The following is a 16,377-nucleotide window of genomic DNA, read 5'->3' as shown; positions in this document are numbered from 1 at the left end:
CCCCCCCCCCCCCCCCAGCTTCTGTTTGAATTGAATGGAACAAATTTGCTAGTAGATAAAATATCCAGTGGGGGAAATAAAATCTCCAAGCACAAGATTTTAATGAGAGTTACTTTTGAAGAAAATACTTAGAGAATGATTTTCTGGAATTCTGTTGTTGTCACTTTCCTACAAACCTTTGTAAACTATATGCTGTGTAAGGGAAATCATAGGCATTCATTTGATAGCAAGTAGCTGCTGCTTTCCTGTATCTGCAGCACTGAAAAAGTTGATGTTGGCAGTGCTGCCTCCCTCTGCTCCTTGCAGATACTTCTTGGCCTTGACAGTGGAGTTCTTCATCCTGGTGCTATGAAGTGTTTTATTGTGAATTGTTTATACACTTTGTCAGTCTGAATACTAACTTTAAGGAAATACCTAGGCTGTATAGTGACAGCTTGTGAAATTTTTCAAAAAACAGTGTTCATTTGGGAAGTATAATGCCTTACATCTCCAACGTGGAGCACTGTGAGGAATGTTCTTTGTGGACTTTGTTACAGCGATGTCTGCAATTTGCTCAATGTGAAGGAATTATGTAAAAGCATAAGATTAACAGTTCTGTGTTGCTTTTATAGATAAAACTTAAGCACGAAGAGAGTATAGGTTAAAGCTAATATATCACAGTGTTGATTTCAAACCATAAAACTGGGTTAACTCTGCTTTTCTCTGTGGGCAAATGAAATTAGTGTTCATTTTTCCATTTGAAAAAAGACTATAACAGAACGTTGTGCTTTGTGTTGATTTTTCCCTGTTGTGTCTGAACGTTAGCTCAAGGTACAGACTTGTGTGGTTACCCAGATCAGCTAGTTTAAACTTAATTTTCTACAGTTTGTCTAGATTAAGTCACTTGTTTCTATTATCACCAGTTTTGTGAAACCATTGTCACCTGCGGGGCTGTGCAAAACAGTGCTTGAGTGATGCACTGAATTTATTGTGTGCTTGTAAACCAGTGCTCCTGTTTCTTCAATTTAAAAATGTGACAATTTTTTGATTAAGCAATATATTTATTTTGTATCAAGGAATTACGTTGATACTACACTGTCATAATTTATTCCAACTTTCGTTTCAGGAAAAGAAACGGTTAACAATTTGTAATATTGCTCGCCAGTGGGAGATACAGCAGAATCGAATAGATCTTGTGGCTTCTTTAAACCAAGATAAAGATAACCAGCCTTGTCCGATCAATGGCAGTGCTGCATATGTATTTCCTGAAGAAAGCAGGTATTACGTTCAGGAATATTTCTTCCCATTCTTGTCTTACATTCTTATTCTCAACTTGGAGATCTCACTGTATTTCGTTATCAAATGTAATATATCCGAATTTATTCTGAAGAGATGTTTTGCTTCACTGTTAAGCAATATTAGCTGTTGATTGTAAGTAATACATGCTTAATAAGTAACATAACAGCAACTAGTTGGCTAAAGAAGCATATTGTAAATTTTTGTGATTTTTGCTAAATGAAGAACTTGATGTTCGAAGAAATGTTAAATTCAAATCCTGGAGTCTGCATTGGGAAATGAAAGGAATTATTTTTAAAATAAAAATATTCAAAAACCCCAAGGTTTTAATAAACAGCATTGGTTTTTTTTGCAGTTGTTATAATGCTCTTAGGTAATTCACATTACATTCTATTGTCTGAATTGGAGATTTATGTTTGGAACTTTTTCAGGAATGGGTAAAGAAATGAAAGTGTGCTAATAATGTTTATCACTAATTTAGATTATTTTAAATCAATGAAGACATGGCTGTGTCCTAGAATAAATAAGCCTTAAATAATACTGCCATCTTTTATCATGTAGCTGCCTGTTGCATTTTTACTCCTGATAGCTTAAAGTTGACAAGAGTCTATTAACGAGTTATATAATAATGAAGTTTTCAACATAAGTAATTAAGAACAAAATGGCAAGTGAAAGTCAGCATGGGCGAGTAATGACCTCTCAGGTAACTATTTCCAGTCAAAAGTGAAATCTTAAACTTTTGATAGATACTGTCAAGAAAACATCAGCTGAGTGATCTGAACAGTGGAAAAACAAAAGCATTAAATATTCTAGGATAGTTATAAAGAACAAAACAGTAACAGTTGCACAACTTTCTGAGCCTATGGGTCTGTGGGTTGTGTTCATCTTGAATTCTTTGTGTGCTTCAGGTCAGCTCAGCTGCATATTGTGTGGGAAGTAAGATGCATAGAGAGGAGAGTTGAAAATAGCAGGATGTTGTTTAATTTTAAAATTGATATTACAAGTGTGGAAGCTCACGCTATTTTAAAAATGTGCTTAATAATCCTTATTACTTAAGAATTAAAGAACAATAATGAGATTAGATCATCTCTAAGTAGAATAATGAATCCTGATCAGACAATATGACATAAGGGTTTTAGTTGAGTAGTGATACTGCTTTTAAGTGTGGAACTGATTGTTCAGCAATGTCAATAGCTTTGTTCTTGGCTGGTATTGTCTGATTTTAACTGTCTGATTAATTATCTGACAGTATTAACTGTCTGATTTTAATGGGATGGATCGTACAACGCTTACTCCTGTCAAAACTTCTGCAGTTCTTACAGAGAACAGAATCTGAAGGGGTCATAGCTCAGATAAGAATGTTGGTTGAAGTTCCTTTTAGGTAACTAAAATCTGTTGATTTACATTCTGAAGTAAAATTCTTAAGCAGGTTATTAAATATAAGTGATGTTTTTTTGTGATGTCCAACTCTAAAACTAACAGAGCCTTCCTGCCAAAGCAGTAGAACTTTTTTAATGTTACTTGATGGAAGGAGAATTTTCCATCTTGTAACACTTCTGAACCACACTGGGTAAAAACAGATGAAAACTGAGAATTGCAGTCATATTTGAATTCAGGTTTTGGTGAATGAGAGGATTGTCATTCACTAGCACAATTTTACTACTATGAAATAATTTTTATTACTGAATTTGTGTTTCCTCCACAGGTCTCTTGATACAATATTGAACAGTGCAGTTCAAGGCTTGTCTGTCCTTGAGTCTCATCTGGTGGAACTGGAAGGAGACACTCTTTACTTGTATGGTTCTGGAGCGCTGGAGTGCTTGGATCGGAACTGGAGTGTTCAAACAGCTGGAACTGTTGTCACAGTCTCCTTTGTGTTCATAGAATATGATGAAATTGTGCAAGTGTTAACAAAACTGAAGATAAAATTTCCTAATTCTGTGGTAAGAATGTCTCAAAATGTGAGCAGCTTGAGAATATTTATTCTGTAATGGAAGTTTAGTTTGGCAGTCACTGTTAATTGTTTTATGTAAATAGATATATTTTTGAATTGTGTTGGTTTCATCCTTTAATGTTTGTTTCATTTTGGCAATTCTGAAAAAACAGGATTTTAATTCAATTCAGATTCTTTAACAGGATGGTCATTTTCTTCTCATTCTAGTAGTTATTTCCCATAGTTCGCTTGACCTGCCTAATTGTCTTTAAGTTGCAGAACTGTGGAAACACAGTATTGTTATTCTACAGTATTACAGATCGATTGTATCAGGAGTCCTTCATTTGTATTGTGAGCTCTAAGGCCATCTATCTGGTAGGATAGAAAAGAGAGGTAAAATTCAAAGGGAGTAGCTGGTTTAATCATTGCAGCTCTTGCAATTCTTCAGTTCCTATTGAAGCAAAACAACATAATGAGAAATCAGTTCAGTACTTTCTTGGACCCATAATTCCACAGTTCTTAAGCAAGTAATAAAGTAATGATGACATACTTAAATGAACTTGTCACTCAGATTATATGCTTACTTAGCTTGCTGCTGCTTTCTACAGTTGTAGATATAATACTATTTAATGGTTCCATTGAGCAATGAATTTGTGGGGAAATTAATTGTTTCAATGAGATAAACTTGTTGAGCATGGCAAGATCTCAGCAATCTTAACCATCCGTTTTTCCCCCTCTGCCTTTCTGTAGTGCAGCTGTGTAGCTGCATTTACTGCACTCATGGGAACATTAGTGTAAGACAGAATTAGAAACAGCTTACTTGAGTGCTAGTCTGGTACAATAATGTTTAAAAACATTGTACTGATTTTTATGTGTGAATCTTGCCTTTGTTGGCAGAATTGAAATAGACCTTCCTCAAGCAGTTTCACAGTCCTTTTGTGATATGAAAATGAGAATGCTATTACTAAGGGGTTTATAATTTATTTAGGAACTTATATATGTAATGTGGACATCTTTAGAATATATACACAATTAATTTGTACATTGATGTTTTTCTCCCTAAAGTCTATAAATAAAGTGAGCAGTTTATTGTTACTGTTTTCATTTTTAAGCACCTGAAGTTCAAGGAGACGAATCTTGTGACGCTGCAGCAGTTCAATGCATTAGCCCAGCTGCATCGCATCGAACAGTTAACAGTTGATCCGCAGGGAAATCCAGTTGTTAACTTTACTCTGTGGAAATACTATGTTCTCTTTAGATTGAACCATTTTAATCTACAGAAGATAAATGGAATTGAGGTAAGGTGTTGTCGCTTCTTTCTTACGAGTAGTCTTACTTGATAAATTAGCAGATGTTTGGAATTGCAAATGGTAGGTAGTCCTGCACCTGAGAGGTAGGAAAATACCTGAAGGGAAGCCTTTTTGTTATAATTCTGGAATATGTTTTTAAAAAGGTAGAGGTCTGTTACTCTTGATTCTGGCCGTGGCTCTGGTATGTTCAAAAGCATCAAAATTCTTAGTGCTGGATATTTGTGCGGAAGTGTGCATTTGACAGACTGCCTCGCAGCTTACCGTATACGATATATTCCAGTGTTAGATAATATAACTCAAATTGACTTTCCTTCAAGTGTATTAAGTGGACAATATTGGTGGTAGGTGGGTGTTTGGACTAGATCATCTTAGAGGTCTTTCCCAACCTTAACAATTCTGTGATTGAACAGTCTGTCAAACAGACTATTTTATTAATGTTTGCCATGTACAATATCATTATTGTTTAAGAAGCAAATTCTTTTCTTTTAGATATGTTATTTAAAATTTCCCAGTGATAGGAATCTTGGATTAATTAAAATAGCTGTCAAGGTTTGAAGTTATTAAACTTGACAAAATGCTCTATGCCAACTGGTATGGCATACAGGATAACAAATGCACTACAGTTATTGAGTTGGTGCCTGTTTTCCTAACGTACTGCACTTGGCAAGAAGGCTGTGTAATGGACTTGCATTGATGTGGTATTACTGTTATAATCCTTTTGTGATTAATGGAGCAAAGAATGTATTGGCATAAGATGGAGAACATGAGTTTCTATGAGCTATAGTGTGTATTTAGCGCTGGTGTCTCTGTTGACCTTGTCCTTATGCTTCTCTTAACATAAATAAATTAATTAAAATCCCTTCTTTCTCCGGCAGATCTTTACTGGCTACAGTGCCCTTTGTTTCCTTCGCTGCCTTCTGTACGCTTTGTTTCAGACCTTGCTTCTGTTAATAGACTGTTTAGTGAGGTCCTTTACTTTTAGACCACTAAAGATTTATTTCATTTTAAATGAAAGTGAACAAAAAGTAAACATCATGAAAACAGTGTTTAATTCAATTAAGAAATGTAACTAGAAATTATGTTTCTAATTTCCTGTATTGTTTTTCTGTGGGGAGTTTCTCCCTGCATTATGCTGTCACAGTATATGCCACGCAAGGACATGTTGTATAGTCTATAAATGTTAAATAGAAATATGAATTTTGACTGAAATTTCATTTCATTCACACACTTGCACAATACAGAAGAAAAAAGTTATGTGAAAGTATCTGATAAATACTGTAAGTAAGTAACCGTAGTTTATTTAAAAATGGGTTGCTTGCCAGAAATGTGTAAATCTTGACAGAAATTAAATTTGATCCAGAAGTTAAGAAGTTGCTGGCTGAGTTTCATTGTACTGCGTTGTGCAGGTAAGATTTAAATGGTCATAAAGATTCCTTCCTTGGAAAACCAAGGGTCTAGAAGCTGTGCCAACAAACTTTTGGCAGTTCAGATCAGTTCATAGTTTGGTCCTCTGGCAATGATGGTCTCCGTTTCTTTTGCCCTAAACTTACTAGTTAAGACAAACAAAAATAACAAAAATCAACCAAACAATGGAAATATTCTACCTGCCTTATAGTAAACTGAAGTGTAAGAATCATCACGAAAAGTTTTTAACCATTGGAAGTAAGTTAGGAATATCTTAGTTGAATTAATTGTGACAGTGTAGATTACATGTGCGGAAATACATAATGAGCAAACTGTATACTCTTGGCTTCAGAAATGCAGCCACTTCTCTTAATTTATGTGCATATGTGTACGTGTGTGTGTATGTATGTATATGTATGTATTATATAAATATGTATGTATGAGAAAACTTTTATATGATTCTACCAAAATCAGAGAGACTTTAACTTATCTTTTAACATGTGGATGACATTGTCTTCTGGTTCCTTTGGTGTAACTCGATCCAGTATTTCCAGCAGACCTTCTTTAAGCATGTGTAGTGTGGAACAGAATTAATGTCTGACATTCACATACTTAATAAATCATTATAAAATTCCTCATTTCAAGAGCATAGAGTACTATATGCATACATCAAACTTCCCAGAATTATAGGAAATAAAACAAGCACAAGTATCTAATTTGGTCTCTTTTAAGGTATATTAAAAGTGCTATTGAAATCAAATCTACATTTTGAAGGTATGCCTGGAGCGGATCTGCAGTGTTTTGCGTAATAAATGTCAGTTAGTCCATTCCATCCATGTATGGAATGAATTATGAATGTGCCAGTTTTGAAACTTCTCTCTCACTTTTTGTTTTTCCTCACAGGTTACTCAAGATGATGTTGTAATGGCAGAAAGGCTCTTTGGCATTCTGGCATATGTAGCATCTTCTGAGCTGCCCCGTTATCGCTTGCTTTCGTCATTTGGAGAATCTAGGTAAATTTGTTGTTAAGATTCAAGAAGGAGTGCAGAGGCTGTGTTGTTCTTTAAATAATACAGTCACTGTCTGAAATTGCAACACTTGTTTCTGAGCGAATGAAGTTTTCTCGTTTAGCTTGTTTTGTTTCTCTGTTACTATTATGGAACATCCTTGAGTTCCTGTTTTGTAAAAGATACATATTGGTACTGTTAGTGAACCTTGAATAACTGCGTACGTTAGAACATGAATCCCTTAAAACTGAAATGAGATTTGTCTGAATGGAATGTACTGTCACTTTAATGGTATATCATTGTGGCAGTTAGAACAATGAAATTACCATATTGCATTGACGCTTCAGAGAAACTGTACATAGAAAAAAAATACGATGAACTGAAGTGGAATTTGCCTGGAATGTATTGTTTTAATTTTCCACGATGTCATTCATGATAAATTCTTTCTAGGTAAAGAGATAAAAATGTCACAAGTAACATCTTACGGAAGATAGGTTCTTTGCATACTGCAGTATTACACTTCCTGATTGATGAAGACAGATGTTTTCACAGAGGCTGTATGAGGTCTGCTGAGTAAGATGAGAGGCACATGAACACAAATGCCCTGCTTGTTTAATTCTCCAATTGTGCTGGTATTGGTGAGGATTTGTGTGCTTTCACAGTGCAGATGCAGACTTTTTTTGTGGCTATTTCGTAATAGAAGACTGTAACAATTCACATATTTAAGAGTTGGTGCTGTAAGAAAAAAGTTGTTGAAAAAGACTAAAAATATTTAGTCTTAGTCTTCTACAGATGGTTACTTTTAAATTTAAGTTGCAGGGCTTCCCATTTAGGTGATGAAACATCAAAATGTCAGTTATATAGGAGTAAAGTAACTGCAAACTATTTAGAATCATCTGTGTATTGTGAGTAACTTGAGGATGTAATAAAATTAAAGGCTCACAATGACATGTTCAAAGGGAGTAGAGGAAAAAAATCTCACGATCATTAGGAACATGCACTTAAAGAAAATAATAAAATCAATCAAAACTGTAAATCTCCATTTTTTTCTGAAGGATGAAGCAATTTAGTTACCTTCTGGAAGGAAAGGGAAAGAAATCTGGGACTGGAAATGAGGAAAGTAGTGATAGTAGAAGAGCTGGGAGAGAAAGCTCTGCTCGAGCAACATTGAATTATGTCACAAAGGACTTTCATATGGAAAAGCTTGAAGTAAGTGTATCATTATAAAATACCTTTTTTCCTCTATTATGTAACCTTTGACTACTACCAAGTTTCTGCTGTGCTGTTGTGAGTGGTGGTTTTAAAGTATCAACTACTTACCATATTTGCGTGTTTAATCAATTTTATTTGTAGCTTTTAATCATGAAATTAATTTTAATCATGAGTTCTAATTTTAGCATTTTAATCATGAAATTACTGTTAAAGTTTTGGGTGACTTCAGTACCTATTATAGTACATATTACGAGCTATGTACTTGCCAGAGTCCATCAGGAAGACTATGAAGGGGGGTTCAGACTGGCTTATTTTTCTGGTGATAACATGCTTTGTTCTTAGTGCAGGTAGATAAATGTGTGCTTTTCAACTGTTGTACTGTAGTCATGGAAAGCTTGAAAGGAAAGGAAAGAAATGGCTGCTGCTTCATAATCCTGTAGGCTTCGCACTGCTGCTCTCAGAAGGCAAAAATAAATAAATTGTTATGCTGGTAAAAGATACTTATATGACTACTTAACTGGATTTCAGCTAAATTAGTTTATTCATGTGCTTTGAATATTACAAGTACAATAACTGTATGGCTGTACTCCAGAAAACTTAAATAGACACTAGGTTGTGTAGCTTAAAACAATCAGGAAATTCTGCCTCTTCTCCTGTTAATCACTTTTAAAACTTATTAAATTTCTGTGGTTTGGGGCTTGTTTTTATTTGTTTTGAGTTTGATTTTTTTTTTTTTTTTTTTTTTTGTTTAACCTTTTCTTCCTTGTCTTATGCAATGTGTAATGATTTCTCCCCTGCAGGAAATCAAGGAAAGAAAAACATTTTGCCAAACATATGTCAAGAATTTAGTGAGGGAAGCTGCTGACATCCATATGAAAAATGAGTCCTTGCAGAAGCTCTGGCCTCAAATGTTCATTGAACTTGTCAGAGATGCAGTGATCGAAATACGTAATAAAAATTCCTACATGAAACTCAGCTTACAGCGGATCACTGATCAAAAACAGTAGAATCAAGACCTGTTTTCTTGCAAGCTTTTGGTTTCTGGTTTGGATAACGATTCACAAACTTAAAACAACAGAATGTAAAATTACCATCACAATGAAACACATCCTTACTACTCCCTTGCTCTCCCCAAACAAAGTTTACCTTTAAATCTTAATTATCTCTGTTTTCATAGCTTTCTTGATAGTGTCCAATCACAGATTTACTTGCATAAAGCATTAACAGTGATTCCTTGGCTAAAGTGAAGAGATGGCATAGGAGTAACTTGGTGATTATGCCATGTTTCACTACGCTCTTGTTCATTTTTTTTCTGCTATCCTTGCTTTGGTAGTGCTATGGCATTGATGTTAAGGAACAAGTTTACAAACTGCTTATTTATTTATTTATTTTTGTTAAATGCTTTTCGATTGTCGACTTTTTGACTATTTCCTGCTGTCTTAAAAAATAAAATAGGAATATTAGCAATTTTTTTAATAATCAAAAGCTAGTAAATTGTTGCTTGTACACTCTAAGGTTGATGAATGGTTTATATTGTTTGATTTGTCAGGTTATATGACATATTTTCAGATCAAGTCCATGACAGTTCTTGACATATTTAATTAACCTAATTCTTAACTGAACAAGTGGCCCAAACTGGACTTCAAGTTATTTTTTCATTAATTTATGTTAGTTTGTGTGAATTATTATAGGTAAAATATGAAAATGGGGGATATTGTATTTAAGCTTCATTTTTATTTTTATAATTTATTGACAATAACAAATTATTACTTTCTGAGCTTTGTTGAATAAGGTCAGATGAACTGAAAAGCATGCATTAAATTTGATAAGGAAACTGATGAGTGCTGTTCAGTTATAATCGCTGACAACTGTTCTATGTCTGTGTCTGTGTGAAAATTTCAGACTTTTATCAGTAAAAATAAATTACTCACTTTTACCTTTCACAGATAATTGGAAGAAGCACTGTATGCAAAGAAAAGGCTTGTCCTTAATGCTGCGTGAAGAGATGGGATGCATCTTGCCCTTGCAATCTAAAACGTTCCATAGTCCACTGTAAATATCTCATTATCTTCTGCCCAGAAATTGAATTTAGGAAATGCTAGCAAGTTCAACTGATTCCTATAGTCAGTGTTTATACGTGGCTAGAAAGTTGTGCCATTTGAACTTAAGTTTGGTATTCTGTGTATCTTAGTAAGAGAATCCAAATTCTTGATTTTTTTTTTTTTTTTTTTTTTTTTTTTTTACTCAGTTCAAATTGGTGTAATTTTATGTAAGCTCATTTATAAGAAAAAAAAAAAAAATCATAAACCAAAGCAAACTTCTTGGAATGGTTTATATGGCTCAGAACTACGTTGTTTTTCCTGCTTTATGAACAAGACTTCCTGGCAGAGCAGAGGTAAGTTTCTGTATCCTGAAAAAGGCTTTGAGTCAGTCGCAGGAGTAAGGTCAAAGCTTCCTTGGGACATAGTATATTTGCATTCAGATCACACTGGTTTATCTCAGTTATTATTATCATTTCCAGAGCGTGTTACAGACTAATGGTGGCATGCGTATCGCTGAATGTAGCTTCCAAGTATATTTGGTTTGACTTATATGGTATATGGGATCTTCAAAACCATACTTGCAGATAATTACCTTTTAGTATCTACAAAATCAAATGGAGGTTAAATCACTTTAAATTTCATGAAATCTTAAGAGTCCTAAAAAAAAACCTGCTTCAGTAGTCATCAGATTTTAATAGAATTAATCACCCCTTCAGGCTTTCTGAAAAGTTTAATGGAATTTAAAATAAGGTGAATGTATTTGATAGGATTTCTTTCTTCTTTCCATTGGAAAACCACTCTCAAGTTTTATGGTGCCTTTTTATTAAGGGAACACAAAGCCCATATGAAAAAGGGGCGGGGTGGAGGTGGGGAGAAGAATTTGCTGCATAGATATGCCATCAGTATAGAAAGAGACTTGGAAAAGTTTTTTGGATGTCAGTTACTTTACGTCATTTCTGTGCAAGGAGGGGTGAGTGGAGCAATTCCAGCTTCTGCATGGGGACAAAAAGCTCAGCAGCTGTGTGAAAGTGCAAAACTCTCTTGATGATAAAGCCAGAGCAGATGGGCCCCTTTTGAATCACATTCAGCAGTAATAAAACATTGGAAAAAAATGCTTTAAGAAGGGTGGTTAGGTCTAGAAGAACAGGAAGTTCTCCATGGGAAAATCCAGAGAAAAGCCAGACTTTGTGATGCTATGGCTTTAGAGGTGTAACCCTAATTGGAGGCTTTAAGGTACGATCTTGAAAAAAAACGAATGACATAAAATAGAGGGTATTGACTGCGAATTGTATGAACTTCTCCTTAGAATACTCTTTATCCCCAGTAGTCTGTGAATGCTGCCAGTTTTAGTGTTTTTTCTCTAGTAGCAGCTGTTTGTGACAGGATTGTTAGGTCACTGAAGTGAAGGTAGGCAGCTATTATAAATGAAGTAAAGATTAACATTGAGTTGTGGAGTATCTTACGTGAAACCAGTAGGAACAAAAATCATTATATTTTTCGTAACTCTCTCAAAACAAATGAATGAGGGACTGAAGTGATGTTAGATCTTAATACTTCGGGTTCTGAACTGCCAGGTGATTTTAAAATTGTTAGCATGTTAGGTATAGCTTATGTATGCATCAGATTTGTTTATAGCAATTCATGCAAACTACTGTGACCCATTACTGTAGTTTTTTATTAATGACTTTCTGAATACCTACAAATATGAAGGTGGTATAAGCTACAGATTCTGAAATTAAATGCTACATACATAAACTTTCCATATGTTCATGTACACACGTATACATATATATAACATGTATAAATCTAGGAGTTAAAATAGCCGTTGACTTTCAAGCTGATGACCTTTTAGTAAAGCCTTCCAGGATGAAAAGAGTTGTTCTCTTGCTTCAAAAGCCTCTAAATGTTGCATAAAACCATATTTTGATAACCTTTAGTATTTCATGGATAACCCATTTAAAATGGACCCTTGTGATCCTCTCATGTAGTCTGACTTTGCGCACAAGACAGGAGGTGTAATTGTATAATGTATATCAATATATATATATCAACTAGAAATCATTTTAAAGATAAAAATATTTCAGTCAGAAGAGTATCTTTTTAAACTTCCATTGATTTCAGGATGATTAATACATTGTTCTTGTTTTCTGAGAAAAGTGTCCTCTGTTTCCAGCTATGGGTGGATAATTATGTATTTTATTTTGATTCACTTTTGGTTTAGCTGTGTTATGCATGAAAGCCCCATTATGTAATGCAATCAGTGTTTATTCTGCAACTGAAATTTGGTCCTCAGTAAGGAGACTGATCAAGAGCTGTGTTTCATTCACTTCATTTGATATAGGATCAGAGAAAATAATATAGCTGCAGATAAGCCACCGAAGTGGAACAAAGAGAGGTGTGATTCACTTGGTGCAAACCAAAAGCTGATGCTGTCAGTTCTGAGGAAGAGAAGGTACTGGGAAGAGTTCTGTCAGAGCTCAGTAAAGTAAAACCAATTTACTGACTGGGGCCAAGTGTTCATTTTGAAAGCTGTTTTATATCTCTGATCAACACTGCCTAGAAAAGCAGAGTATCTTGTCTGCTACTACAGATGGTTGTACTTATATGATAGAAGTTACTTAATAATAAAGATTAACCTATTAAAACAGATCATCTGCAAATTTAAGCAGTTGTACAAACATTCTGCAGGTTTAAGACTTCTTTCTTTGTCAAAGCTGTCAGCTGTAAAAGTAACAAACATTTGTGCTTCTTACTGCTATTTTTTTATCATAGTGATGTAACACAGCTGCTTTTTGTTAGGTAGTTTAATTAAAGAAGCTGAAGCAAATGCCTGCTGTTTCATATTATTAAGCAAAATGCACAATATATAATTTAGATTGAGAAGTCAGTACTCACATTGAAAATCACAGTAAAACCACTTTGTTTAAATTTGGAACAGCCTGCTTGAACATTTCTGTGCTCATATCACACAAACTTCATCTGGAAGTCCAACATCAGTGCAATTATTTTCTCTTTGGTTTAAATTGGAGCCACTGGTCTTTTAGGGAATTATGAAACTTTAATGCTTTGTTACTCACATGTAGAAGGAGGGGGAAAAGATGAGAAGAGCTATCACTTTGCTCTGTAGTGTGATAAAGTTGCTTTCTCTCGCAAGTGAATGTAAACTGACTTTTTGTGTAGAGAGGATAGGTTACACGCACACCTCAGACACTTTTACAAAAGGCTCGTTAGTATTTTCTTACGTGTAACTACAGACATCGCTTCAGAGCTGGATCTTCTTGTACATGAGCTAAAAGAAACTGGGGGACTACTTATATAACCTAAGGATCCAGTTTTGTTGGCTGGCTTTGCTTCTGTTATCAGGAAGAAAGATAAGCTTATCTGGAGGAACTCTTTTCTTTGTCTACTGTGATTTAAAAAACAAAAAACTTCCTCTGTAGGCTCTGTACTGTACTTCATATACTGTGCTTGCGTATCAACGGCTGAATGGGTGCCTCTGCTGGTCTAAAATGTCAGGGAGACCTGGTGAAGAACTGAGAAATCTTAATGGGAGGAAAAACTTTCTCAAAGTCTATATCTCTATGTTTATTTCAGTTATGGATGGGTGGATGCATTGCAAATGGAAACATCGTTTACAAAAGTACACTGAGCACAGAACAGCAGAAAACTGCAGGTTATGGTTTGTAAATCAAATCCAGCGTTGGAGATATCCACAACCCCAATAAATGTGTCTGTGCAAGGCAGCCCTGTATTGTTAAGTACTGGCTGTGTTGATTTGATGAAACTTTTACTTGTAAATATTTATTCCAATGCTTTGGAAAACACAAATTGATAGCTTAATGATTGCTTGTTGGTTGTAATGGTATAAAATAATATGGTAAAAGCAAAATCAGGTTAATTGAAGGCAAAATCTGTTAATTAAAGGCCTAATACCACTTGTATCTGTTGCCTTCCTAGTTAGGTGAGTGCTTCCATGCTAAAAAGGAAAATCTTGCGTGGGATCATTATTATATAGTGCATGCATGCTCTGTCCATCCCTTATGTGATTATAGGTGTTTTATAGGCATCTAGTTTAATGCTGCCTCCATAAATGTTACTTTCTAGTTTGAGACAAGCTGTTCCTTACACTCTAATATGTGCACCCCAAAATTAGTGCAGCAAGCAGTACTTTGCTTTACAGGTCAGGAACTTTACGTGAACATGGAACAGGCCATAGACATATTCATTCTTTCTGGAACACTGCACGGATGACATAAACAGCAGTAACCTTTTCAAAGGATTGAGTATGGTAACTTTAAAGAATCAAGGTAACAAAAAGACTTCTGCTTTTATGTTGAGCATTTAACACAAGCACAGGGGGAGGTAGTCTGTAATCATGTCTTGTTTCCATGTGTTCATAGTATACCATTAGCGAAGAGATTGTGAAGTTAATTCACATTACAATTGTAGAGCAATTGGAGCTATGACTGTGATGTTTGTATTACATGTGTGCATAATCTAGGCACTTTGCTGGGCTTTGCACGATACTGAGGCACTTCACTGTCAGTGAAGGAAATCATTGCTACAAGTAGAGAAACCATTACTTTCTAGTAATAGTAATAATGATAATGAAAAAAACCTTTTATATATCTTATACTTAGAAATTAAACTGTGAAGCAGTGCATGCTGTGATTTGTGTTGCATTTTGGCACATGGCATATAGGCAGCCTGCTCACATTAGGCTCCAGTGAGCTATGCTCTCTAATGAAGTAAAGAAATGATTCTGAAAAGTGATGGGGAAAAAAAAACAAGGAGCACAGTTCCTGTATCTGTACTGGCAATTTGATATATTAGATTTCATACAACTTACATCCTGAGTCAAGTGTGTTAAAGCTGTTGTTTGATTCTGAAGTTTTCGTGTAAGGCTACAAATGTTTTGCCCTCTAGCAAAATGTCACTTAATTCTTAACACTTCTCTGGAATCTATAAAGTAATTAGGTGTTTTTGTAATCTGGAAAATGCAAACTGGCTTGTCAGCTTAAGAGAAGAGAACTGGGGAAATACTAAAGAGAAAATTATGGTGAGTGCTATTGGATTAGAGAGTGAAAAGTGTAAAGAAGACCTGGTAATCTATGTGTTCTTTTGAAGAATGCAGGAGTGCATCTAACATGGAATATATAAACCTGTAGCAAAAGACCTGAGCATGAAGATCTCTCTCTGATGTTGTGGTAGTCACTAAAAAACAAACAAAAAACCTAATTTTTTTTGACAGTGCCATTGTTGTGGTTTAACCCCAAAAAGCAGCTCAGCCCCACACAGCTGTTCACTCACTGTCCCCAGGTGGGAGCAGATGGAATCAGATTATCATTTGCAGGAAGAACTGGTATTTTCTGAGTGGTTGAAAATACATTTGTTGTATATTCTCCAGGCTGCTACTCACAGCATTTTAAATTTTAAATTTAAAAAAAAAAAAAAAAAAAAAAAAAAAAAAGTGGTCTAAATCTGTGCATCTGTAGGGAGAGTTACATTGGTTAAAATGACTTAGGGAGGTGGTAAAGACCCTCTAGCTCTGCTGGTACCTTTTTTTTTTTTTTTTTTTTTTTTTTTTTTTTAATTGCATGTGTCTTGATCTCCTTGCTGGTTTTGGAAGAAAAAAGGAACCACAGGTGTCTTGGAAGTGGCCTAAATTTTAACAGCAACAAAAGTGAAATAAAAATGCATTAGATATCTGGTGATGAGCTGACAAAGGTGCAAAAGGCAGGCAGGTGCTGCATATCTCATCTGAAGTGTATGCTAAGTGTTGGGCTCACAGAGTGAAGCAGCCTTATGTATTTTTAGAAGTGTGAGAATTGTTGTGGGAAGCCAGATCCTTCTATATTTCTCCTCTGCTTCCCTTTGGAGGCTCTCATGTTCCCCATGCTTTAATTTCAAGCTCCAATGTATTCTGTTATTTAAGAAAAATATTGTTAGCAATGCTTGTAACTTCACTGCTTTGTCCAATAGAAGAAAGCAGGCGCAGGCAACTTTTTACTTTTCCCCATCATACAGTGGGAGTCCAATGGCCAAGAAGAAAGCCCTTGGGTAGGGGTGTCTACCAGCATGCAGTGAAAGCTCTAGCACATGTTGTTTCAGCAGGATTGCCTTTTTTTTTTCCCTGACATTGTCCTGTTGGGAAGGGAGGTGTATACTTGGCTTACAAATGCAAACTTAAATTA

The 16,377-nt window shown here is 35.1% G+C and overlaps 1 protein-coding gene across 4 annotated transcripts in view; it reads left to right on the top strand.

Moving 5' to 3' along the window:
* The window catches only part of LRRC49 (leucine rich repeat containing 49), a 40,960-nt gene extending 26,170 nt beyond the window's left edge, over positions 1-14,790 (top strand). For 2 of the 4 annotated variants that reach the window (XM_042824560.1, XM_042824563.1), the window contains exons 11-18: positions 1,106-1,257; positions 2,981-3,218; positions 4,321-4,506; positions 6,826-6,935; positions 7,985-8,138; positions 8,942-9,089; positions 10,088-10,193; positions 12,525-14,790. In XM_042824560.1, the coding sequence (XP_042680494.1) occupies positions 1,106-1,257; positions 2,981-3,218; positions 4,321-4,506; positions 6,826-6,935; positions 7,985-8,138; positions 8,942-9,089; positions 10,088-10,193; positions 12,525-12,672 (1,242 nt within the window). In that variant the 3' untranslated portion in view covers positions 12,673-14,790. Of the gene's footprint in view, positions 1-1,105; positions 1,258-2,980; positions 3,219-4,320; positions 4,507-6,825; positions 6,936-7,984; positions 8,139-8,941; positions 9,980-10,087; positions 10,194-12,524 lie in introns of those variants that run through there. The other 2 variants (XM_042824564.1, XM_042824562.1) reach the window with 1 other exon arrangement.
* The last annotated feature ends 1,587 nt before the right edge of the window (positions 14,791-16,377 follow it).

This window comes from Centrocercus urophasianus, unplaced genomic scaffold (genome assembly GCF_019232065.1).
Source record: "Centrocercus urophasianus isolate 14NV4802_14NV808 unplaced genomic scaffold, USGS_Curo_1.0 seq_23, whole genome shotgun sequence".
Lineage (NCBI taxonomy): Eukaryota > Metazoa > Chordata > Aves > Galliformes > Phasianidae > Centrocercus > Centrocercus urophasianus.
This window is presented reverse-complemented; position numbering and strand designations above follow the sequence as displayed.